General features: G+C 48.1%; 2 protein-coding genes and 1 long non-coding RNA gene across 4 annotated transcripts; 2 read left to right on the top strand and 1 right to left on the bottom strand.

Annotated features, from left to right (window-relative positions):
• The first annotated feature begins 5,409 nt into the window (after positions 1–5,409).
• Positions 5,410–8,557, top strand: HOXC9 (homeobox C9). Its single transcript, XM_009470573.2, has 2 exons — positions 5,410–5,982; positions 7,911–8,557. Exons 1-2 carry the CDS (start codon positions 5,421–5,423, stop codon positions 8,153–8,155), a joined length of 807 nt encoding a protein of 268 aa, XP_009468848.2. The 5' UTR covers positions 5,410–5,420; the 3' UTR covers positions 8,156–8,557.
• A 3,751-nt stretch (positions 8,558–12,308) lies between these two features.
• Positions 12,309–17,986, bottom strand: LOC148053975 (uncharacterized). 2 transcript variants are annotated; one of them, XR_015707762.1, is made up of 4 exons: positions 17,873–17,986; positions 14,639–14,704; positions 13,985–14,068; positions 12,309–13,305 (listed from the first exon to the last, which is right to left on the bottom strand). It is a non-coding gene; the product is annotated as an uncharacterized LOC148053975 (long non-coding RNA). The 2 variants fall into 2 exon arrangements; XR_015707763.1 differs by having other exon boundaries at positions 14,639–14,701; positions 17,873–17,948.
• HOXC8 (homeobox C8) lies at positions 15,288–19,222 on the top strand. The gene is made up of 2 exons (XM_009470576.2): positions 15,288–15,788; positions 17,841–19,222. The coding sequence occupies exons 1-2, from the start codon at positions 15,353–15,355 to the stop codon at positions 18,131–18,133; spliced, it is 729 nt and encodes a 242-aa protein (XP_009468851.1). The 5' UTR covers positions 15,288–15,352; the 3' UTR covers positions 18,134–19,222.
• The last annotated feature ends 5,406 nt before the right edge of the window (positions 19,223–24,628 follow it).

The raw sequence follows: 24,628 nt of genomic DNA, 5'->3' as shown, positions 1-24,628 counted from the left end.
TCGCTTTCAAGCTCGCTGGTGTGCAACCGGAGCAGCCAAACAATAGAATTTGCAGACACAACTTGGAGCTTGCAACTATAGTTATCTATGCTAATTACAGGGTGTCTGACAGAAACATAATAAATGTAAAGGGAGAAGTATAGAAATATGTTTCTCCAGGCAGTATACACTTCGCCTCTCTGGGTTCAGGCTTGTTTTCTTGCTCTTCTTTTAATTTACTTCTCTGGGAAATTTTTTTTTTTCCCCTCCTGTTGACCTGGGTTTCGTATCACACCCAAAACCGAGCAAACCTGGGGAGCAGCGCGGAGGGGAGCCTTAATTTTGCAGCCTCCCCGGCTGCTGCAGCCGAGCTGCTCTTTGGGAACATCTGCAGGAGGCTTCGTCTGGTGGAGACCTGAAATTTTGGAAAAGGAGACCATAACACACTTAAAGAAATTGTTCTGAGCTTTAATTGCACCTCGGAATTTATTGTCTATTAGCCGTACCTCCAAGACTGGAGAAACAGGAATTCTAAGCAACAAACAGAGGGGGGGGCGGGGGGGGAGGCACTTAAGCAGGTAAAAAACTCCTGCAGTGTCATTTTCAGCTGAATGCTGATTTTCTTTGCCTCAGCTGTGACTCCCATACCGGCTCAGGCTGAAGTTTGCACGCTGGTATAAAGCGATGTGCAAGTTCCAGCGGTCAAATGTTGTCCCGGGGAGCTTTTTCTATAGGGTGACTTTTAAGGAAGCCCGAATAAATATGATTTTCAAGTACCCAAAGAATTTAGCGGGGGGGGGGGGAGGCAAAGCCTATAGCCTGCATTGGCGCTGCTGCAAGATTCACGGATAGTATTTGGCCTGAAATTAATCTTTCCCCATATTTGTTTACTTTCAGGGACTCTCCTGGAATAAACAGAGGCATCTGGGGGATCAGGAAATATTTTGCAGCCTCTTCGGAGAGTCTGCTTTAGAGTCATTCAGTCTATTGTGTACAATTTTTTTCCCTCTTCTTTTTTTTTTTTTTTTTTTTACGGAAAGGAGGGGTGAAGAAGGAACAAAAGAAAGAGAGAAAGAACTTGGGCAGGCAAAAGAGAAGAGGAAGGGAATGGAAAAGGACAAAGAAGGGGGGGGGAAGGAACTTTATTCCGGGTGAAGGCTGCAAATGCAGGCGGGGAGTGGGAGCTGGAGCTGGCTGGGGTTACTTTCGTTTCGCTTCTGCAGAGATATGAAGGCAGCACCGCCCTTCCCCGCTCCTCCAGCGCAGGGCTGGAGGTGCGCAGGGGGCCGGGGGGGGGGCAAGGAGCGGAGAAAACCCCGATTTCTTTTTTAATCCGACCTTGACAGTGTTAATTGAACGGAGGGAAAGCGGGGGAATGCGGGGGGTTTTCTTTTTGCCCCCCCCTCCCCCGTTTGTGTGCCTTGGGGGGGGGCTCGGTGCCCGCTCACCCCCCGGGGCGGCCGGGACGCGGCTGCGGGGCTGCCCCGGCTGCGGGCTGCGGGCTCCGGCCGCGAAGCCTCGGGGTGCCCGGCCCCGCTCCGGAGGAAGGGCTGCTGGTGGGGCTCGGGCCTGGAGCTGCGGCAGGGAAAGGGGGAGCATCCCCCCCCTCGCCAATCGCTGGGGCCCGCAGCCTGCCTTCTCCCCACCACCACTTTTTGCAAAGAAAAATCAAAATAAACAAAAAATCCAGAAGCAAGAAAACCCCAAGAAAGCAGTGTCACCTCAGCAGGCAGGCTGTCCAATAGTTGTTTTTTTCTTTTTTTTTTTTTTTCTCCCTCTTCTGTCTTTTTTTTTTTTTTATTAGGGTTATTTTTTTGTCTCCGTTCCTTCCAATCAGGGGAGAATTTCTCAAAGCGAAAGCAAAAGATTTGGAAGTGGGGAAAGAGCCTGGCTGCGCGCACAGGGCAGGGATGCAGCTCGGGCTGAGCACACACAGCACTTGCAGGGAGCAGGGCGAACATGGGAAGCATTTAGCTCCGAAAAGGTGTCAGAAGCCAGCTAGCCAGGACAGTGCTCAGACAAAGGCTGTGATTTTTTGTGACCTCCTCATTTGCGACTCGACTTTCCTTTTTTATTATTATTTTTTTCCCTCCCCTCCGCCTTGAAAAAAAAATATATATATAAATACTCATGCAGCTTGTGGACTGCTAGCGTTAGTTTTGGCTCAATGCAATTAAGTTTCTTTCCCCCGCAGATTCAAAAGGGGAGGTGAGAGGAAAAGATATTAGTCTGCCTGGAAGGGATGTGCTAGTTCACCATCATTTCAGAAGAGGTAATCTCCCCTTAAACAAGCACCGAAGCTTTTGTGGAGGCACAGGAGTCTAGCTGGAGCGTGCATAAAAGCTGCGAGATAACCTTGTAGCTGCTGAATTCAATAGCAAGGCGTGTTTTAATTCCAGTCTGGATATTTGCTTGGAGACCCTGCCACTGAAAAGAAGAATATTTCAGGATATTGCTTTATTTGCCCTGCACTCTGAGTGGACTTTACCCACATAACTTTGCATTCATCCACGGGGATGGTTTCATGTCGAGATAAGCGTGAAAAGACAATATTTTATGTGGGTTCACATCGTGTTGCGGGATTCTGCGGCAGAGAAAACGTTGTCTTAAGCCGTGTCTTTAGTCTTAAGCCGTGTCTTTAGTCTTAAGCCGTGTCTTTAGTCTTAAGCTGCGTCTTTAGTCTTAAGCTGTGTCTTTAGTCTTAAGCCGTGCCTTTAGCTTGCTTTAAGGTGAAGTGTCTCCATCTCTGCTTTGTACTGCTCAATTCTCAGAGACCAGCAGCCCCTGCACGGAAGGGGTTTGTGCTACAAACGCTATCTTCTGTTTTATTTAAGATCCCACGACGGCACGGGGAGTGAATAATTCCGGGTGTGCAGTTTCCGTGCAAATAAAAGAAATCTTTGCCAGATACGTTTGCCTTTGTGTAACACCAACATACACCATCCACGACTAATTTAGTGACCTTGCCTGCTCGCATTAAGGTTAAAAAACTGCTGCTACTTATTATAACTGCGTGGCTTTGGTAATTTCTGCTCGTTTTGCGGTTCGCCTGTGGTATATTCTGACATTATTTTTTTTTTTTTCCCCTCTGGAAAACCTCCCCACTGCCTCTGCTTTTCAGTGCTTCTCTCCCTCTGCATGCCCAGTCCTTCCTTTCTCTCTCCCTCCTTCTCCCTCTGCCTCTTCTTTCTTTCTCCCTCTCCCCTTCTGCATCTACGCCTGCAGACAACCCTTCTTTTGTAAGGATCCTCTTTAAAATATTCCCCCAAAGTAGAAAAGCCAAACTGCTTTTTCCCCTCCACATGTCACAGCCCACTATATTAGCAGCCCTGCAGAGTAAGTATTTTTAAAATGGGAATAGATAAAAGAATGATGAGCATATATATATATATTTTTCTCGCGAACATAAAAATAACCGTCATTGGAGACTGGTGATTGACAGATAAATTGGTCTCGATAAAGGCCAAAGAAGACATTCTGCTCCTGCAGGAATATTTCCCTTTAAGGGCTCACATAAAGCAGGGGACTTAAAACGGAACGAGGAATAAATTCTGTGGGGGAGCGAGTCGAGGACTTTTCTCTTCGAATTTGGAAAATCCGGACTCCCTTGACAAACACCCCCCGTCATATTTTTCCTTTAAAGCCTTCCCTGATTTTCGAGGGGGAAATCCTATTTCCCCCAGCAGCCGGGGCAGCCTTGTGCCTTCATTTTTTGTTGGTTTTTCCTCGAGCCCTGTGAATTGAGGTGCAGGGTTTGATCCTGGCTCAGCTGAGGGGGGTAAGTTTGGAGGGGCTGGGGGGTCTCCTGGCAGCATCTCTCCTCTTTATCCCTGAATCTGCCTTAAGCTCTCTTCTCCTCCTGCTCGCATTTCCCATGCAACTTACTGGGGGGGGGGGGGGGAATAAATAATAATAATAATTGAAGAGGTTTCTGCCGTGTCCGTCCGTGGGACTCGCAGAGACCGTACGTAACGCCTGTCACTGGTGAATGCTGCCTCACTGGAGACCCCCTGCCCACCCCCTGCCTGCCTGCCTCTCCCGGGGAGGAACCCCCACCGCTTTCTGAGCCCACATTTTTCCTTCTTCTTGCAATTTTTGACCATTTCCCTCCACGTCCCCCCAGCCCTAGAAAACCCGAGGTGATGGAGAGCCCTGGAGAGCCCAAACAAGCCATCTTTTGGGGGGTTCGCTTTCTAAAAAAAAAAATCATGAGAGGCTATTTTTGGTTAGGTCTCTTATTTTTTTGTTTGTTTTCTTCCAGAGAAATCGCCTAACTCCCTTCTTTCAGACTCCAATGGGCGTGAGCTATTTACCTACCTGTCTTTCCTTACAAAGGAAAGGTTATTCTCTCAAAATGCAGGCAGGCTATCACCGATTTTTTAACGCTCCCAACTCCTTCAATCGATTTGGTGCAAAAAGAAAAGTTTCCAGGCGTTAACCAAAAAAGAGAAAAATAAGAACCACCATCTGCCCAACACACAGTGTTGCTTCCTCCTGATACGCAAAAGCTCGCTCAGCCTCAGCTATGGAGCTGAAACTCAGTCCTACGGTTTTATTTAATGAACGACACATTTATGAACAATCAAATGATCCTCGTAAAAATTTTATTGAAGGACATAAAAACATCCACGACTACTTGCCGAATAATGCAGCCTTTCACTGCGAAAGCTCAGTCTTTCCCTTTTTTTTTTTTTTTTTTGGGGGGGGTGGTATTATTATTTCCCCCTCCTCTTTGCAAAGATGCTCCTCATCCTATATATATATATATTTATTTTTTTTTTCCTCCTGAAGGTACTTATTTCTTAAAGCAGGGCTAGATGTGCCTGTGCCCCACAGCTTCTCAGCTGCTGAGCAGCCTGACGATGAGACAGCGCTGCAAAAGATGACAAAAGCCCCTTTTGCTTTAGGTTAAAAGCTTCTCCCCCCCCAGCTCCGCTCCCCAAGTGGGGAGCCCACCTCCACCGCACTTCTCCCCTCTCCCCTTCCCACCGATATTCAATTTAATGTATCCATTAGAGGCTAGGAGCTGCAGAAGCAAAGGACAGAGACAAATTACGTCAAGAAATAGTTCCTGGACTACCTTCCACAATTACCTTCCACCTTCCTCAGCACCCGGGCAAATCGCCCCCCAGCCCGCGGGCAGAGCATCCCCCGGCTGAGCACCGGCCGAGCCTCCCTCCTCCCCATCTCCGCCCCATTTCCAGCAGTTTTAGGAAAAGCCGGGTGGCGTTATTAAAAAAAAAAAAAAAAAAGAAAGGAAAAAAAAAGGGAAAAAAAAAAAAAAAGACCTGCGGATTGATCCACGCTATATTTTTGGGTAAATACAATCACGTGAGGGCGGGCAGCCAATGGCACACTGGGAAAGGCTGAAAAAATAATTACCTGCCCTGATTGTTCTATGAGAAGATAAAAAGTACACATACAGTTCATACAATAATCTTATGAATGTAAAAGAGGGGGGAACCATGTCGGCTTCTGGCCCCATAAGCAACTACTATGTTGACTCCTTGATAAGCCACGAGAACGAAGAGCTCTTGGCCTCCAGGTTCCCCAGCACTGCCTCCCACCCGGCTGCTGCCCGACCGTCAGGATTAGTCCCGGACTGTGCCGACTTTCCGTCCTGCAGTTTCGCCCCCAAGCCGGCCGTTTTTACCACCTCCTGGGCTCCCGTCCACTCCCAGTCCTCCGTGGGCTACCACCCCTACGCTCCCCAGGCACCCGTGGGGGCCGAGCCCAGGTACATGCGGACTTGGCTGGAGCCCCTCGCCGGGGCCGTCTCCTTCCCGGCCTTCGCCCCCGGTGCTCGCCCCTACGGCCTGAAGCCCGACGCCTTCCCCGGGCGGCGGGCGGAGTGCGGCCCCGCCGACGGCCGCGGCTACGCGGACTACATGTACGCGGCTCCGGGGGAGCTGAGAGACAGAGCAGCGCAGACAATTCCTTCCCCGGAGTCCGAAGCCATCGCTTCCAGCAAACACAAAGAAGAAAAGCACGAATTAGACCCTAGTAAGTCGAAGTCATTCTTGTTTACGACCGGGGAGGCATTACGGCTTCCAGGACCCTACTCAATAAAATGAAATTACCTTAGAGAGCCCGACCCTAAAACTCCAGATACGCAGGAAGATCTGGGGGTTTGAGCGAGTCCGCCTAGCAGAGCCGGAGAGCGAATATCTGTACTTTGTTTGGGGCTCTTTAGTCTTTTTTTTTTTTTTTTTCCTTTTTTCTTTTTTTTTTTTTGGCGAGGGGAGGGGGGGGCCGTTGCCTTCTTTGATCAAATATTCATCACCTTCCACCGGGGGGAATTAAAACAACAACAACAACAAAAAAAAATAGAGCAGGAGAGTGCGTGTGTGAGAGGGAGCGAGAGGGGGGTAGGCAGAGGGAGAAGCCTCTTCGCTTTCAAATATTTCCACTTTCAAAGAACAAGGAAGAGTTGTAGCTGGCTGGAAGTGAACGTATTGATGTGGGGGGTTTTGGGGGGGAGGGGAAGGGAATATCTCTGGGTAAATGCAGAGGTGTCTCTTTATCTATTTTAAAAATCAATAAAAGCTCCACCGGTGCAATTATTCATAAAATGCTCCAACACGTGGGAATAAATGAAAAGGTGGGTGCCCTGGGCCGGGGCTGGGGGGTGTAGGGGAGAAGCAAGGGGGGAAATTGGAATTGGAAAGGCATCAACTAAGCGTGTGGAGGTGGCTGGGGGCAAAAGGCAGCGAGCGCAGGACATTGGACCATACACTTGAAGAAACATCTTCTGCAGCCCAAATGAGAGTGGGAGGGGGGGCAAAAAAACTCAAAAAAACCCAACCCAGCCGTTCAGGAAACCTTGAACATTGTAGGGGCAGGAGTCAGGTAACGGCCAGCAGCACCCTCCCCTCCAGCCTGCGGCGCAGGGGAGCCCGCACCCCAGCCCTGCCGAGGGGAGCAGCTCCTGGGGGATGCAGGCAGGAGGGCAGCTCGGCTCCCGGCACTGACAAACAACAAAAAAAGCAAAAATAACCCCCCGCCAAACCCAACCCTTCCTCGCCAAACCCTGCCGGAGAGGAGCTGAGCATCGGCGGGGGATGCAGGGGCGGGTGCCGGGTACCGCACGCCCCCGCAGCCGCTCGGCCGTGCCCGGGGGTGGCCGGGACCCCCCCGGCCTAAGGTGCGGGGGCTTCCCGAGGGCTAAAGCTGGGTGTCAGCGGATGGGAGCACCCTGGGGCCTCGGTATCTCGCTCTCTATCTGGAAAGGTGCTCACACCTCTATTTATGACAGGCGGGCTGGTGCCAGGCACCCTCGTGATAAAAATAAGTCGAGGAATCGGGGGGTGAAAGTCTCCCTTTGCTGGCAGGCAGCTGCCTAAAACGGGCAGGGTGGGGGGAAACCCCTTCTCCCAAGGATGGGTTTGCTCCCCTGGCCAAGCGGGGCTGTGGCAGCAGCGTGGAAAGTCCTTTAGGGTTGGGGGGGGGGGGGGGAAAGCCACTTTCTGGGAGCCAGTGGGACATCTCGCGTGTCATCCTTAAGATATTAAGAAAACAAACTCGGCTTTCCAGGTCTGGGAAAGCTTCTAGGGAAAGTATTGGAGAGCTGAGGTTGTAAAAAGAGTTTATGGGCCTATGAAATGGTGGGAATTTTGACTTTTTATGACTATGTTCTTAGATTACTGCTAGTAGCAGTCATGTGGATAATTATTATTTTAAACCCATTGCTGCAGTTTTATTTACTGAAACTTTTATGTGAGAACAGCAGCAAAAGAAAAGGAAATGGCCCCTCCAAAATAAACAGATTAAACTCTTCTGAAGGTCACTTAAAATATTTAGGTAAGATCTGCTAATTAAACAGGCTTCTTTCTATAGATACAGCAGGGCGTGGAGGGGGGAGGGAAGAAAGGCCAGCTGTATACGTTGATTTTTCCCCCCCCCCCCAAAAATATAAAAATCTTCTTTCTCAGACAATCCCGTCGCAAATTGGATTCATGCGCGCTCCACGAGGAAGAAAAGATGTCCTTACACAAAGTATCAGACCCTGGAACTGGAAAAAGAGTTTTTATTCAATATGTACCTTACACGGGACCGGAGGTACGAAGTAGCCAGAGTCCTTAATCTCACTGAACGCCAAGTCAAAATCTGGTTTCAGAACAGGCGAATGAAAATGAAGAAAATGAATAAAGAAAAAACCGATAAAGAACAGCAATAAAGTTGGCAAAGTCCAGTCAATGAGAAACGAGGGTGGAGAGAAAAAAAAAAAAAAAAAAAGGAAAAAAAAAGAAAAAAAAAAAAGAGGCTGTTTTTGGGGGTTGAAATGTTTCTGACTTTGAATGTGCGGATGAATGTTTAGCATTATAGGCAAACACAGCAAGCGTTTTGGGACACGAGTCTTTTCTAAAATGCAACTAAATAAAAGAAAGATGTTGGGGGGGGTTGTTTTCTCTTCCTTTCTTCTTCCTTGTTTTTTGTTTTGTCCTCCTCAGAAAACAAACACCAGAAGTACTTGAATTTATTTTTTTTTTTTAGTATTTTATTTCGTAAATTAAACTTATCCAGTATTTTTATTTTTTAAATCCGCGAGCTCGTGAGTGAATATTTTGTACAAAAGAGAGGAAAAAAGAGAGAAAAAAAAAAAAAAAAAAAGAGACTGAAGGGAATATGGCTCAATGATGTTCTGTCATGGTGTTGAACGTTTCTGCTGTACTTATTTGTGTATTTTATTCTCGTCTCAGAACCGTTCTGTAATATTGTTATGTTCGCTATTGTAGAGCAGCTCTATGTAAATATACCTAACGTCACGGGAAAAAGAAAAAAAGACAAAAAAAGAAAAAAAAAATCAGTATGTAGGTGTCTTTTTCTTTAAAGCCCTTTGCAGAGGAGCAGCCCCGGGGCTTCGCCGGCCGGGGCCGGGGCCGGTGGCGGGGCCGGGGCCGGGCCGGTGCCGCAGCCTCGGCGGGGCGGCCCCGAGCATCGCCCGCAGCCGGAGGAGAGCGGAGATTTCTGCTCCCTTCCCCAGCACTTTTCCATTTCAGAGTACCATAATAAAAAGGCGCTGAGGTAAGGGTTATATGTGCCATCAATTTTTAGATGGGGATAATTAATTGTACTAATTTATGACCCCAGGCAATCGAAGGATATGTAAAAAGACTAAATATGGATGCTGGGAATAGAGGAGCTGGCAAAGGCAGCCGCTCTCTGCCATCCACTCAGGGGGAGCTTCTGCCTTATCGATGGGTTGCCAAAACTTGGAGGGTTGCTGGAAGTGCTGCTTCTCGCAAGACAGCCCAGGAGAAGGGGGGAAAAAAAATGTCTGGGGTGGAGAAGGGCTGGGGGGAAAGAAAGAGCAGGGGAATAAAGAAATAAATGTGTGGTGGCGATGCGGCAGGCTGCAAATTTTCGGGTTAAAAGGAAAAAAAAAAAAAAAAAAAAAAGCAGAACCCTCCCTACACGGGGAGATTAAAAAAAAAAAGGGGGGGGGGGGGGAAATAAAGGGTTGTTGGCTGCGGAAAGGTCAAACCCCACGGTGCTGCCAGGGCGAGGGGTCCGGGCTGCCGGGGCTGCGCCGAGGCGAGGAAAGGCGCTGCCCACAGCCGGGAGCCGGGCTTTCTCCATGGCTCCTTCCCTGGGCGCTTTCCAGGCTGCTGAATGAGGAACAAGAGGCAGGAGATTGTATAAAAAATGAGCAGCGAGGGATGTTTAATCATAAAAACTTGTTATAGGTCCCTTTCTTTAATGAAATGAGTGGAGCAGCGTTTTAATCTTTCTAATCAAAACCAGATCAGGCGAGCGAGATACGTTTGTCGCCCTCGTCCCAGTTCCTCCGAAATAAAAAAATCTGGAAGCGATTACTTCTGCTGATCTCATAAAATATTGCTCTTTAATATTTCTTGCTGAAGCATTTGGAGGTTTCTTTTCCTTCCCCTGATTTGTGTCCTCGCTTTTAAAGCGGGGTCTATTTTTGTCACCGGAGGGGGACAGGCGCACCGCGGTCTATCAGCGGAGACATCCCTGGAGCAGGGGAAGCTAAAAAGCCCTTTTACAATCCCAGTTTTGTGCTAGGTCTGTTTGGGAAAAAAAAAAAAAAACCCAAAACCAACAAAAAAACCAACCTTAACGAGCGCAATGAAATGGTCAGGTTAGAAAACATTTTAGCAGAGCGAAAGATTTATGGACAAAAAAAAAAAAAAAAAAAAAAGAAGGGGGAAATCTTTCTACCTAAGTCGTGTCATTTTTTTGTTTTTTAATTATTATTATTATTTTCCTTCCCGTCTGCTTCTCTGCCTTCGTTCATCCAGCCTCAAATAAAGAATAAAATCCTGCAGGGTCGGGAAGGGGCTCGCCCACGTCCTCTTCGCGAGAGGGGAGAAATCATCCCCGTTTTATCATTATTAATGAAGGGGGGGGGGGGAAAACCCCAATCCTCATTTGGACAGGACTTTGGAGGCAGTTTCGGACCCGGCTCTCTGGAGGGGCTTGTCAGGAGCGTTTAGCGATGTTGAAAAGCCATGATGTATGGAAGTTCATTTTGGCCCCCCTTTCATTCAAGCGGATCTCATTTCCAGTGCGCCCACAGCCTCCTCCCTCCCCCAGCCCCCCCCTCCTCCCTCCCCAGCCCCCCCAGCCCCTCTCCCTCCCTCCCCAGCCCCTCTCCCTCCCTGCCGCAGCCATCTCCCCGGCCAGACCCCCCTTAGAGCCGGCGGGCAGCGCAGGAGATGCCCCTTTGTCTCCACCGAGCTGCTGGTTGGGGCTTTCTTTTGTTGGTGGTGGGTTGGGTTGGGTTAAAATCCTGCCGCAGTTTTAGTTCATGTGCAAGGCCCCCGGTATCCTCACCCCCCCGTCCCCCGTCCCCCGGTGAAGGGTTACACCAGTTATAAAATGCCATTTGGCCCTGCTGGGAGGCTGCGCTGGTGCGGCTCAGCCATTGAATTTCTCCGCCACCGCAGCCAGCGGAGGAAAAAAACCCACCCAGCGTGGCTGAAAATAAATAATAATAATTTAAAAAAATATATCTATGCGGCTTGCACCCGGTAGCACACTCTGCGGCCAGCCTTTCCCCGGATTAATGTATCAAAATGCTCCAATTTCGGCATTCTTTGACATATGGCGCGTGTGTGCAGACGCATACTGATACAGCTATTGTGTGCCGGCGCTGGGAACATGCGCATGTATCGCTGCCCGGGGGGAGATGCGCTTGTGGCTCTCGGAGAGGGAGAAAAAAAATAAATATCTCTCTCTCAGTCTATCGAGGGATGTATATAAGGGTCTGGGGGTGGTTTTTGGGTGGGTGCGGGGGGCCCTGGTTTCAAATCTGCCCTTTTGTAAGGCACACAAAACCGACAGGACCCTCCAGCTGTCCATAGGTACATTTCCGCAGCCAAAAAAATGCCACTTTTACAACTCTGTTTGTCTCCCTGCTATGCGGGGCTGAATAGGACCGAACAAAACAGGACCCTAGATCTGGCTAGACGTCTGGCTTTAATTGCTTTATGGTTTAAATAAGGTGGGTGCTCTTCTCTTTGAAACCGGATTATTGGAATGTTTTGTCTACAAGCTACAAACAACAGACCCCCCTCGGACCAGGGGAGGTAAAAAAAAAAAAAAAAAAAAAAAAAAGGGGGGAAGGAGAAAAAAAAAAAGAGGAAAAATCAAATCCCAACTCAAAGCTAAAACTGAGAAAAGCGGGGAGTGGGGAGGGCGGGCGGCATCTGCTGGGGGGGGCTGCTCCGTGCTGGTTTGTTTGTTTTTTTTTTAATTTATTTTTATGGGTGAGAAAAGGGGGAAATGGGGGGAAAAAATATAAAGGGGGGGGGAAGGGTTTTTTCCCCAAATCCTGCCCGCGCTCGGGTGTGTGTGCAGGGGCGGCCGCACCGCGCTGGGGGGTGGCCGTGCCCGCGCCCCGTCAGGGATTTACGGGATTATCGGTTATAACGCGGGGACCACCGGGGTGCCCCCCCCCCCCCCCCAGCCCGCGGCGCCGCGCGCCGCTGCGGCCGCGAGATGGCGCTGTTGCCCAATGAGAGCGCGGGGCTGCGCGCGGCGGGGCGCGCACCTACCCGCGGTGCCCCCGCGCCCGCGGAAGCGGCTCCGCGCCCGGGGATGGGGGGGGCGGGGGGCACGGAGGTGCCTGAGCAGCCCCCCCATCCCTCCCCGTGCTGAAAACCCCCATAAATAGCTTTTTTTTTCCCCAAAAATGTCTATTTTTTCCCCCGCGGGGAGCGCAGAGCAGCGCTCAGGGCTGACATCTGACGGCGCGGGCAGCGCTTCGATGCATAAAAATGCTTGCACGCAGAAATTGCCTAGTTTGAAGCTTTTGTGCTCCCCCCCCCCCCTTTCTCTTTATTTATGCACATCACGTATCTCTCCAAAGCCTCCTCGTTTTGGGGTGGGGAAGGAGGGAATGACATTTTTCAGTGAAGGTCAGGGCAAAAAGAGAGGGGGGGGATAAAATAAACTCCGGGAGGGTACAATGAAACACCTAAAAGTACAATACCAGCACACCGATAACGCTACGATCAAGCGCATGCACCCGCAAAACGCAATCCCCCCCCCCTTCCCCACACCTAAACACGGCCAAAACAGTAAAGACAAAGAGCAGCACTTTCCCCAGACAGTAAATGTCAAGATATTTTCCTTAAAAAGAAGCAGGCAATTGCATATATCTTATTTCATGAGGTCTGGAAGGGGGTGGTGGGTCCTTTCTTTCCCAGCCCCTGAAGGCAAACATTCATTTCCCAGCCTAAGGTAGGATCCCGAAAGACTCGCTGCACCTTTGCTTACTGCATCCAGGGATAAGGATTGGAAAAATCCAGCAGCGCTTCCCAATCCCAGCCCCAGCTGCCCAGATTTGACAACTTTATACGTATTTTTTTGCACTTTAATTTGCACGGCTGCCTTCACTGCATGGGCAGGCAGTGGGATTTTAAAAATAGCAATGCTATTGATTAGAGGAGGAAAACGGTCACCTCGACTATTAGCTGTTAATTAAGGAGCCTCTGTCCCTAGTTGCTCTTTTCTTCGTTTTTTGGGGGGGTTTCTCGAGGGAAGGGGTGATCTGGGGAAGGGGGGATGAGGTGGGCGAGTTCTCCTCCAAAAATGAACATGGTCATCGCGCCGTCCTTGAGATTATTCGGGTATGAAGACTATCTCTTCTCAGCAAACGTAGCGTGATTTTAAAAAATATTTTCACAATAGGCGGTGGAAAAATCACTGCTCTCCTGCACAGTTCATTGTCTGCTTACGGGGAGGAAAACCCCACCAGATGCAGCCTTCCTAAATGGAAAAACGCACCCTCGATTTATGAAAATCTAATAAAGGTGGACTGGGTGGCTACTGGGTCTTTTCCTCTTCTCGGGAAGGTGTCTGCAAAAAAAAACACAAAAAAAAAATAGAGTTTCAACCTCACCAGAGGTTTGAGCCACCCCATGCCTCAAAAAAAAAATCGAGAATGTGACCTTTACTGGGCAGAAAAACACCTCAAAACAGCTTGGCGAGCCCAGCTGAGCCGGGATTTTTCTCCCTCCACACTTGAAATCGGTCAGAGGCACCCAGGTCCCTTCTGAAAATAATTAGGCTGCTTTTTTTGGGGGGGGGGGTGTGGAAGAACATGAGGGAAAGATTTGAAGGTCTGCAGACTTTGGAGGGAAACACGGGGACTGTTAATAATCCTGTGTCATTCAGTGGGTTTGGTATTTTCTTGCGGCTCTACAGAAAATATTCATTTGCGAGGTGGTGGTGTCGTGTGTGTCCGTGTCGTGTCCCCCCCCCCCCCCCCCCGAATTAACACGAATCCTGGTGATTTGATGTGATTTTTTTTTTTTTTTAATGAGGTGAGTTCTTTCATGCAGTCGTAAAAATGAAGTGTCCGAAGTGAAAGGTTGCAGTGAGTGGTCACTTCCAGCGCAAAAAAGTGGGGGCGAGGGGCACAAATACCACTTGCGATGGGAAAAGACGGGGAAAATCGCTACGTGGAATAGCGAAACAATCAAAAAACCAGGTCGCTGGTTATTTTTTACAGGCATGCACAAAAGGGAGTACGTACTTTCTGTCTCACTTTGCCTCTCTTTCGTCCACAGTAGCTCTCTTTAAGCAATGGTCTACTTTATTCCCTTGGAAGGACGCTTCCCTGTTATTTCCAGCCGTGGATTTTCAGTGGTTGGTTTGAAAGGAAGCAAGGGGGGGAAAAAAAAATAATAAATAACTCCCCATAATTTTCTGCCTTTATTTTCTTTAAAGAAGGACAGCAAGAAGCAGCCAATCAATACGGAGCCGCGTCCCTCGCCCGCTCGCTCCCGTTTTGCTTTTGTTTGCTTGTTTGATTCCAATCTTCCAACCACCAGCACCACAATAACAACAACACACGCACCCCCCCCCAAAAAAAAAAAAAAGACAAAAACAAGGGGAAAAAAAAACCCAACAGAAGAGGAAATCTGGGAGTCCAACCACACCAGAGCCCCCCTCCCCTTTCTGCCCCCCCCAGGTGGGACCAACCCCACCCTCGCAGCCCCCCAGACCCCAACACAATGACACCACCGCCGAGGAGAAGCCCAGGGGCACCCCCCATCCTCCCCGGCAAAGGGGCCACCCCATGGGGGGGGGGGGGAGATGCTGAGCACTACAATAAGCTCACCCCGAAATTTTTGTTGGGGGGGGGGTGATGGGGAGGGCCAGGGGGGGCTGCTTGGGCTCCCTTTACCTGTTGAGGTTACCTAGGCTGACCTCCCAGCGCATGTATTTGCTGCCATCAGTGAAGAGGCTGCTGCTGGGAAAAAAAAAAAAAAAAGGGGGGGGGGTTGGATATTAATGCGCACCTTCACCCTCCCCCACTCATTAGGTGTGGGTGCCCCCCCTCTCCGTGGGGTGGGGGTGGCCCCCATACACCACCTTTCCTTTATATCCCCCCCCCCAAAAAAAAACAAAACAAAACAAAACAAAACAAAACAACCAAACCCAAGCGCCCCAAAGCGCTGTCATTTGGCTGGCAGGCTGGCTCGGCGTGGCGGAGGGATGTGTACATATCGCGTGTGAGGGGAGAGAGGAGGGAAAAAAAAAAAAAAAGAAGAAAAAAAAAAAAAAAAAGCCACACCACCGGGATTTTGAGGAATTTGCCTGTGGTGTTAAAGGGAAGGAGCAGAGTTACAGAGAAATTGAGAGAGAGAGCTCTACCTACCGACAGATTACAAGAGAAGTCAAGAGCACCGAGAACCAACCGTACAGACACACAGAGGCACCATGAAACGCCTTTGAGATCGCATTAAAAAAAAAAAAAAAAGCCACTAAAAAGCAGGACTTGAGACAGTCCAGGGACAATCTCGCACTAATCTAGAATTAAAGCCGCCTTTTTTTTTTTTTTTTGCCTTTTTTTTCTCGGTTTTTTTTTTTTTTTTTTTTTTTTTTGCATGCGAGGGTCATGAGTTCCTACTTTGTAAATCCTCTCTTTTCCAAGTACAAAGGCGGTGAATCGCTGGAGCCAACTTACTACGACTGCAGATTTCCACAAAGTGTTAGCAGGAGCCATGCTCTCGTGTATGGTCCGGGCACTACTGCTCCCACCTTCCAGCACCCTTCACACCACGTCCAAGAGTTTTTCCACCACGGAACCTCCAGCATCTCCAACTCTGGATACCAGCAAAACCCATGCGCCTTGGCGTGTCACGGAGACGCTTCTAAATTCTATGGATATGAAGCTCTACCGAGGCAATCGCTTTATGGTGCTCAGCAAGAGACGACTGTTGTACAATATCCTGACTGTAAATCGTCTTCCAACAGTAACTCTAGCGAGGGACAAGGGCATTTAAATCAAAATTCGTCTCCCAGTCTCATGTTCCCATGGATGAGACCTCACGGTTAGGACCTTTTTTTCCTCCTCCTTAAATGTTTTCCTTTATTTTTCTCTCTCTTTCTCTCTCTCTCTCCTTTCTCTGTCTGTCTGTCTGTCTGTCTATATATATATATGTATGCATATACAAGCACAAACATATGTCTAGATATATAAACATGCACATACACACATATGCATACATCTATATATATGTAAAAATATAAATATGAGAGGCGTAGATGTAAAATATGAAAGCAATGAGCAGTTTTGTGCTAATGTTTCTTCTTTTTAGGGAGACCTTTGAAAGCAAACAAGACAGCAGTTACTAGAGAGCCAGCAAGGTGATTCCCTGCAAAAGGCTTAAATCACAATAAAGTAAAACTTGTTTTTTATTGCTTGCCTTGAGGATAGGCAATAAGATACAGCTCCCACGAGGTTATTTGCATGTTGATAATACACTGCTCTTTAAAATGTCATATAGCCTTTCATAACCGCTGGGAGACGAAGCCTGAAAGGTGGGAACTTGTATAAGTATTACTAATACTTTACATCTGTTTCTGAAAGCCTAGCGATAAAAGTTTAAACAGAAAAGGAAACTTAGCTCAGAGCTATGGGGTGGGGTGGAGGAGAACAGCCTGCTGTCCCGGGTTAAAAAAAAGGGGGTGGGAAATTCAAAATAATTTGGGCTGAATGGAACTTCGCTCATGTGAAGTCCAGATAATTGCACAGAAACCGAAATACTTCAAAGTACAAGTTTCCCCCTCCTAAGGACCAAGGTTGTCTAGAAGCCTTCTTAATTCAAAACATGTGAAGGTTAGTGTTAATTTTAAGGACAATCAGAGCCCCAAAGTTTTCCCTCCTGCCCCCACCAAAATCTAACAACAACAACAACAAAAAGAGAATAGAGAGGAGTTGTGGCTAACGCAGGGAGGATGTGGCCCAGCGGCTGGGAGAGAGGAAAACACGTTATTTATCTAAGCTTTGACCTAGAGGTAGTCTCAAGGATGCAATCAGTTCAAACTGGAGCTTTTTTTTTTTTTTTTTTTTTTTTTTTGCAAATAGATTGTTTTTCTCATTAGGAAAGGACGGTGCAGGAGGGGGTGCAGGGGCTCAGCTGCACATACCTCAGTCCTCTTTCTTTCTTTTTTGGCTATTGCTGCAAATGTCCATCTCGAGTTGTTTTAAAGACAAGCTCTGTGTTTGCACAGGCAAATCTCCCTCTCCGTCTGGGTGTGCTTTCCAGCCAGCCAGCCCGAACCGACAGGACAGGGAGAGGGGATTTAACAGAAAATTCCAATTCTCAGGGCGCAAATATTCGCAAATGGGAGGACCCTGAGGCTGTGTTTTTGGGGAAGAACGTTTGGAAAAGGAAACAAGAGTTGGGCATTTTGGGGGAAAAGAAAGAAAGAGGGAAAGGAAGAGAGAGAGAGAAAGACAGACAGACAGAAAGGCAGAAAGAAAGGCAGAAAGGCAGAAAGAAAGGCAGAAAGACAGAAGGAAAGACAGAAAGGCAGAAGGAAAGACAGAAAGGCAGAAAGAAAGACAGAAAGGCAGAAAGAAAGAAAGATAAGGAAGAAAGAAAAGGAAGACAAGGAAGGAAGAAAGAAAGAAGGAAAGAGAAAGGAAAAAAGAAAAAGGAATGGGGAGAAGGAGAAAGGCTGGAGAGGTTTTGATGGTGAACAATGCACCTTTCATAGGAAAATATCTATTTTTTAGAAAATGGAGCTGCCCACCAGGACTCACCACCCAGAATCACCTTTTAGGAAACTGGAAAGGTCTCTTTTGTGAATGAGCTTGACACACACCTCCCTGCACCCAGCCCAGCAGCCGGAGCTGAGCGCTCCCCAGGAGCCGGGGCAGGGCAGCTGCCCGCCAGCCCCCCGGCAGCACCGGCCCTGCGCCCAGCCCTGATAACCTTCAGCGCCTTTAATATGCACAGGGTGGCGGGGGGCTCTTTTTTGGGGAGGGGGGCAGCGGTTTCCCTAGGAAAATTGAGGCGAGGGGTGCTGGGGGGGGGGGGAGCAAAGCCTCCAAAGGGGGGAGAATTAAGAAGTTATTTGATGTTTGTGTCCTACAGCTCCCGGAAGACGCAGTGGCAGACAGACTTACAGCCGGTACCAGACCCTGGAGTTAGAAAAGGAGTTCCTCTTCAACCCGTATTTGACACGGAAGCGGCGGATTGAGGTCTCTCACGCCCTGGGACTGACCGAGAGACAAGTGAAGATCTGGTTCCAGAACAGGAGGATGAAGTGGAAAAAAGAAAACAATAAAGATAAGCTGCCGGGGGCCAGGGACGAGGAGAAAACGGAAGAAGAAGGGAATGAAGAAGAGGAAAAAGAAGAGGAGGAAAAAGAAGAAAGCAAGGACTGAGTTCTCAGCCCCTTGAAGTCTCGTTTTATGGCAGATGATAAATCGAGATGTTTACGACGGTCATTTGCTTTTATAGAGTATAGAATGGAGAGGCTCACACAGCAGTAACTACCTGTCAAACAGTTGTAGCCTTTTTTATTGTCATAGAAACTTCCCCTACTTTTCCCCCCCCCCCCTTTTTTTTTTTTTGATAGCTGCGTTTTTAGTTCAATAACTACATAGCTGGCTTGACTGCAAGGGCAGGGGAAAACAAAAAAAAAAAATTAAATGATGCAGCAAAGCCAAACCACCCCCACCCCCCAGCAGTCCTGAACCCAGCCTGGAAGCAAATGTCACTGCTCGTCCCCTGCGAAGCTGCACACGCGGATGGTGCAGAATATGTATTGATTTGAACAGCTTTGACTTTGCCTTTTTAAAAAAAAAAAAAAAAAACAAAAAACCAAAAAAACAAAAAAAAGCGCTTGGGTTTGCCTCTCCCGAATGACCCTAGGGGAAGTGCGAGGGTGCTTCCAGCTTCCTTAGCCTGTGTGTGTCGTGTCTGTCTCTCCGTGGCGATCTCCATTCCTGCCAGCCCTTACCGCCCCCCGAGGGGCCAGCCCTGCCGCCCCTGCCCGGGAGGAGAGGAGCTCGGGGGCGAGCATACCTGGGCCCCCCCATGCCCCTCCGTAGGACTGAGGCTTGTATATACCTTGATAGGCCAAAATACGCAACCCAACCCCTTCCTTATTTCTATAGGCGCTGTTTACCCTTTGCCTGTGTGAGCACTCGAAATTCTTCATGTACTACCTAAAGGGAAAACCTGCAATAATTATCAAATCTATTATCAACAAGGGGCTTACATATCCTAAATTTTACTTGGTCAGAATTTATTTAAGAGAGAGAGAGCTGTGTTTTTGCCCTGATGCAAGCTACTAAGTAGCATAAAATAATAATAAAAATACAATAAAAAAAACCAACCAACCTTGTATTGTACTTTATCACTACCTATAGAAGGAGTCATGCTTTGAAAGTATTTGTAATGCGGTTTTATTGTCGTTTGTTGCTGCTTATTTTCTTGGAAAAAAAAATAAAAAAAAAAAATCCCAACAACTGAAACTGCCTAGTTGAGAACGCACAGTATTGTATTATTTTATTGTGCTTATAAAGTAGTGTAGAACTAAATTGCACTGAATGTATAGTTATCTATTTGTCTTGACTTATCTGTTAATGCAACATGCTCGAAACAAAAAAAAAAAAAAATCGTCATTTGTTTTATGTAAAAGCATAGTTCTGCGTGTTCAAACTCTGAATGTAGCAATTACCGCCAGAAAAAGAAAAAGAAAAAGAAAAAAAAAAAAAAAACACATTTCTGGACACCGTGGATTTGTATTGTATACGTGAGACATTACGTAAATAATAATAATAATTATAATAATAATGATAATAATAATAAAAGATTTTAAAAGGACTGCGTTGCCTACAGTGCTACGTCTCTGTTTAAAAGCACCCACACGTACACATCACGCCGAGTGGACTCTGGCTAAGATCTCATCCTTCAAATCGTCTTTGGCAGCCTTCAAAAGCCAAGCCTCATCTTTCTTCGGGAGGAAATGGGAAGATTTTGGCTCAGGCACCGGCTGCGGGGGTGGCAGGGGGGGTTCCCCCTCCCTGGCCAGAGCCCGAGCGGGGCATCGCACCGCCGCCGTGGCAAACGCTTATTAAAAATGCCAAGGCTGCTGCTAATTGTCTGCCCGAAGCTGTAGGTCCGCCAGAAAAATGAGAATAAAATAAAATATTGCAACGACTCCAGCACTGTTAAGTCTTTCTTTGCTATGGGAAAGGCTTCTTGGTGGGGTGGGAAGGGGGGAATGAAGTGCAGAAAGGCTGGGCGGTTGGATTTTGGCTTCTCCCAGCTGGGAAGTGCCATTGGGAAGATCTGGAAAATGGGAAGCCCTGGTGCTGAGGTCCGGAAAAACCCTCTCCTTGCCGGGGCTGGGCTGGCAACCGGGCAGGAGCCGCCGCGTTCTCCCCGGTCCTGGGTGCGATCGTGCCCGGGGGCCGGAGGGCGTTAGGTGGGCACGGAACCTGCCCGGACCCCGCGGCGGAGCTCGGGGCGCCGTGGCAACGCCTTTCCCATAGGCAAACAGCGCCAAAGCCGCCCCCAAAAATGAAGGTGGCGAGAAAGCACTTTATTTACTTATATTTTTTCCCCCCTCCAGGCGCAAAGTCCCTTCTTCTCTCCCCCCAGATTCATACCTTCTTCCCCATGGACACCATCCCTAACGTAACACATCCTTTTATTTCGCTATTATTGTTGTTGTTGTTATTATTATTATTATTATTATTATTATTATTATTATTATTACTACTACTACTACTACTACTACTACTACTACTACTACTACTACTATTATTGGTGCTGCTACTACTACTATTGCTATTATTACTATTATTGCTATTATTACTATTATTACTATTATTACTATATCATTACTATCATTACTATTATTACTATTGTGGTTCTATTTTATTTTATACTATTTTATTTAGAGCAAAACCTGGCGGTGATGCCTTCAGGTCTCTCTTCTGCTTCTCGGATAGGGGCTGAACTTTAGAATTCTTTCTCTAACCACCAGCCTCGTTTCGTTGAACGAAGTCTATTGATCTGTAAAACCGGGTTTATCTCCTTTTTTTTTTTGTTTTTTTTCTTTCCCTCCCCCTGCTGATAAATGGAGTACATCATCTAGAGCCCAGGGATGCAGAAGTGGACGGGATGTTTACCCAGCTATTGCAGATAAGGAGGCACACGGCTCCTCGCCCGCAGCCTGATGCGCTGAGCTGTGTCTGGAGGCTCCTCTGTGGGCTTCAGACATTCTTCACCCCAAACCCACCGAGCTTAAAGGATTTAAATGCCTCAGGGCTTGAAATTGCTGCACTCTGCCCAGGAGGGCTGGGGGAAAAAAAAAAAAAAAAAAAAAAAAAAAGGAGAAATACCGAAGTTGTGCGGCGCGCAGGAAAAGGGGACTCGGGTGGGTGCACCCGCACCCACTTCTTGGCCCCTTTTTCCCCCATATTTGCGATGCCAGGGCGAAAAGGGGCTGGGGAGGGGGGAGAAAAGCCCCGCAAATGGCATCAGCGGGGGTCGGATCCTGCCCGGGGGCTGGGGCTGAGCCTCTGCCTGTGCAACGCGGGTGCGCGGCTCCCGTGGGTGCCCACTCCCGCACTGCAGCAAGCACCGGTGCGGGCGGCTTCCCCCGGCCGCAGCGCCCGCAACGCCCTCGTTACCCGCCGCCAATCCCCCCGAAACACCTACACCACCCCGGTAAGGTTCATTCTAGAGCTTTCCATGCCGAGGCAGGCGCGGAAGGTAAGCGGCTTTATTAGTCATAAAAGCGAGTGGCTTATTCCAGCCGAGCTTTTTTCTTGGGGGATATTTATCCCGCGTCTAAAAGGGATTTCCCCCCCCCCCCCGTTTGCTATCAGAGGATGGCTGGCTGCTCATTCACTCCAGCGATGAAAAAATCCGCAGAAATCAGTGCAAAGGAAATATTTTCTGTTATGTTCCTTCAAAAAAAAAAAAAAAATCGCGATAAAGGCTTTGCATAGAAAATATCCTCCCAACGCGGGGGGAAGGAGAGGGAGAACTTACCAAAGTGTTTAAAAATAATAATACTAAAAAAAAAAAGGAGCTGCATCCGCACTCTATCCATCATATTTAAATCCACAAATCTAAGTAGTTTTACCCGAACGAATACTCCAGAATGACATTTATCTATCAAAAGGGTCTGGAGTTAAATTATTGAAACTACAGCCGCAGCAGTTAGTTTTGGGGTAAATGTTTATGTTCTGTAGTCAACACAAGAGAGTCGCATCTTCAGATGACATCCAGTTATTTCTGTAATCACTCCATCATTTCAAGAGAAAAAGAGAAGAGACCATTTTATGGGGGAAAGTAATTTGAAAGAAGATTCGCTCTCCACAAAGTGGCTTATTCAGAAATGATCATAGCTTCGGTATTACTGAAATTAGACTCATCTACCCGCCTGAAGTAAGAAATATCGTCCTATTCCAGGCTTTTTATTAGCCAATCAAATTTCCTTCGGATCTCCATTTGTGATTTGTGAAAAATATAATTCCTCGAAAAGCTGAGTTTGAGCATATTGCTTATTTTCCCTTAATTTATTATTCTAATCACAGCCGCCGCCGTGCCATAATGCAGCCATTAGGCGAAAAAATTCGTTTAGATTTTATACTCCGAAATGGGCACGGATTATATTTGAGAGACAACGAATTTCTCGGGCATTAAATTTTTTTTTTGCGCGGATGGAGGCGAGGAAGGAGGGGGGGGAGGAAGATGCGCGGGGGCGGAGGTGGGGGAAACTTTGTGAGCTAGATTTGTACAAAAAAAAAAAAGGGGCAATTCTGCCCCATTTCTTTATTCTTTTTTTTTAACTCACCCTATTTTTGCCTCCCAGCCTTACCCCCCCTCAAATTCCCATCCTTCCCCTCCCGAAAATACCCTCGCTGATACTGGGAGAGGGGGTGGGTTTAGGGGGGGGGGTGATGGCAGGAGCGACACGATCGCCCGAAATCCTCCGCAGCAATGCGCGCCCAGGTTACTTTCTGCCTGCCGGGATCAAAATTTCCCCTTCACATTATGGAATTTATTATCTTGTCTGCTCTCTGGAAAATGGGATCTCCATTGTGCTCGGGAAGCTGTTGTGGTCGTAGTTTCCCCCCTCGTAACTTTTAACTACCTGTTATAAAATTTATTGGTGGTTTGTAAAGTGAATAAAGTAATTTCCCTTCCATCCGGTTGTATTACAACCTTTGTGTTGTTTGGGCAGACAGACACGCATCCAGCCAGGGGGAGAAAAAATAAATAAATTCAAGTGGCAGGGAGTGAGACCCCCCCCTCCCCTCCACCCCCCCTTTTCTTTTTTATTTTCCTCAATTAAAATTAAATTAAGGCGCGGGGATACCTGGAAAAAAAAAAAAAAAAAAGCCTGGTGGTGCTGTCCCTGGAAATGTGCGGGTGCAGAGGGCAACGGGTAGGAAAAATTGCGGCAAAATATTGTATCTTCCTCATTTTTCTGGCTGCGGGAGCGCGGTGCGTGCGGGGCCTTGGGAGCCGCAGTTTGGGGTCGGGGGGTGGCAAAACAAATTCTGTGTATCCATATAGCTCTTTCCATAAGGAGGAGAGGAGCAGAAAGGCGGCTCCTCGCAGGGTTTCATGTGGAGGAGCCCATCTGAGCAGGCTGGGCTTTGCGGTTGTCTATTTACACCAGTTGTGGTTCGCGCGGTGCCTCCGAAGCAGGCCTCTACACGGCAGAAAAATGTCGCTCCCCTTCCAAATCAATATTTCCCAGCCGTCTACACGGACCCCCCTGGCTTGGGGGGAAAAAAAATAATAAAAAAAAAAATATCAAAGGGCTACAAAAAAAAATATAATAATAATTGCGCCTTTTATCAAGGATCGCATCCCCGACACCGTGGCGTGGTAAAACAAAAGGCTGGGGGGCTTGCTGGAGGAAAAAGAGCGTAGGAAAAAAAAGATGTAAGTGCTTTAAAACCATGGATGTGGGTGTCCCACCCGCAAACCGTGGGGCTGGGTGGGTGTAGGGAATTCAGTCAAGGGGACGCGAGAGTTTCGGGGTCACTACCGCGCCGTTGGGTGAAGTTGGGGGTGATTGGGGCAGGTCCAGGTGCCCCCGGGGCTGGGGGGGCGGGGGGGGGGCGCAGGGGGGGAGGGGGAGGTTTTGGGGGAGGTTTGGGGGGGGGACACCCCCTTTTTGCCCCGGGAAGGTTTCCTTTGCAGCGGACGCACCCTGGGCAGCGGGGGAGCCCGGGGAGGGCAGAAATGGGCATTTTCCCTATTTTTTCCTCGAGCATATTGTCCTTGATTATGAATTAAACGCTTTAAAAATTAACGTGCCCTCGCCATTTAAAGGCTTCCCTTTTCAAACCCGGCGTGCTCCATTTTACCCCACTGCCCCTCGATGTTTTCCTATCCCCCCCCCCAATTAATTACCGACACGGAGATTAATAACGCCCCGCGCTAAAGGCCAAATCGCCTTGGTTAAAAAAAAAAATGCTGAGAATTAACCCGAGCAGCCAATAATCATCAAATTAAACCGAATCTACCCTTAAAAGAAAAAAAAAAAATTGAAAATCCACCCTCCTTTATATTAACGCAGTCGCTTAAAAGATAAAAAAGGGGGAACAGTGAAGGGGGGGGGGGCGGAGAGGGGGGGAAAAAATCCGAATATTAGAGCAGAATTGTATAAACATGGCGACAGACGAGAGCATTTGCACTCGTCACAAAAAAATGCAACGCATTCCTGGTTGTTTGCAGAAAATTTACAGCTGAGCAATAAAAGTTTACGACTGAATCACAAGTTGGATTGGCCACAGGAAGTCATGTGGACTCCATCCATGAACGTGAACTTTTTATTGTGGTTTCTCTTATGACTCTTTCGCAGTAGTCTTTCCTTTAACAGTCCAAGCAGTGCCAGG

Source organism: Nipponia nippon, unplaced genomic scaffold (genome assembly GCF_047370975.1).
Source record: "Nipponia nippon isolate SJK-2023a ecotype South Korea unplaced genomic scaffold, ASM4737097v1 scaffold_35, whole genome shotgun sequence".
NCBI classification, from domain to species: Eukaryota; Metazoa; Chordata; class Aves; order Pelecaniformes; family Threskiornithidae; genus Nipponia; species Nipponia nippon.
Note: the sequence above shows the minus strand (reverse complement) of the source record. Positions and strands in the feature narration are given on the sequence as shown.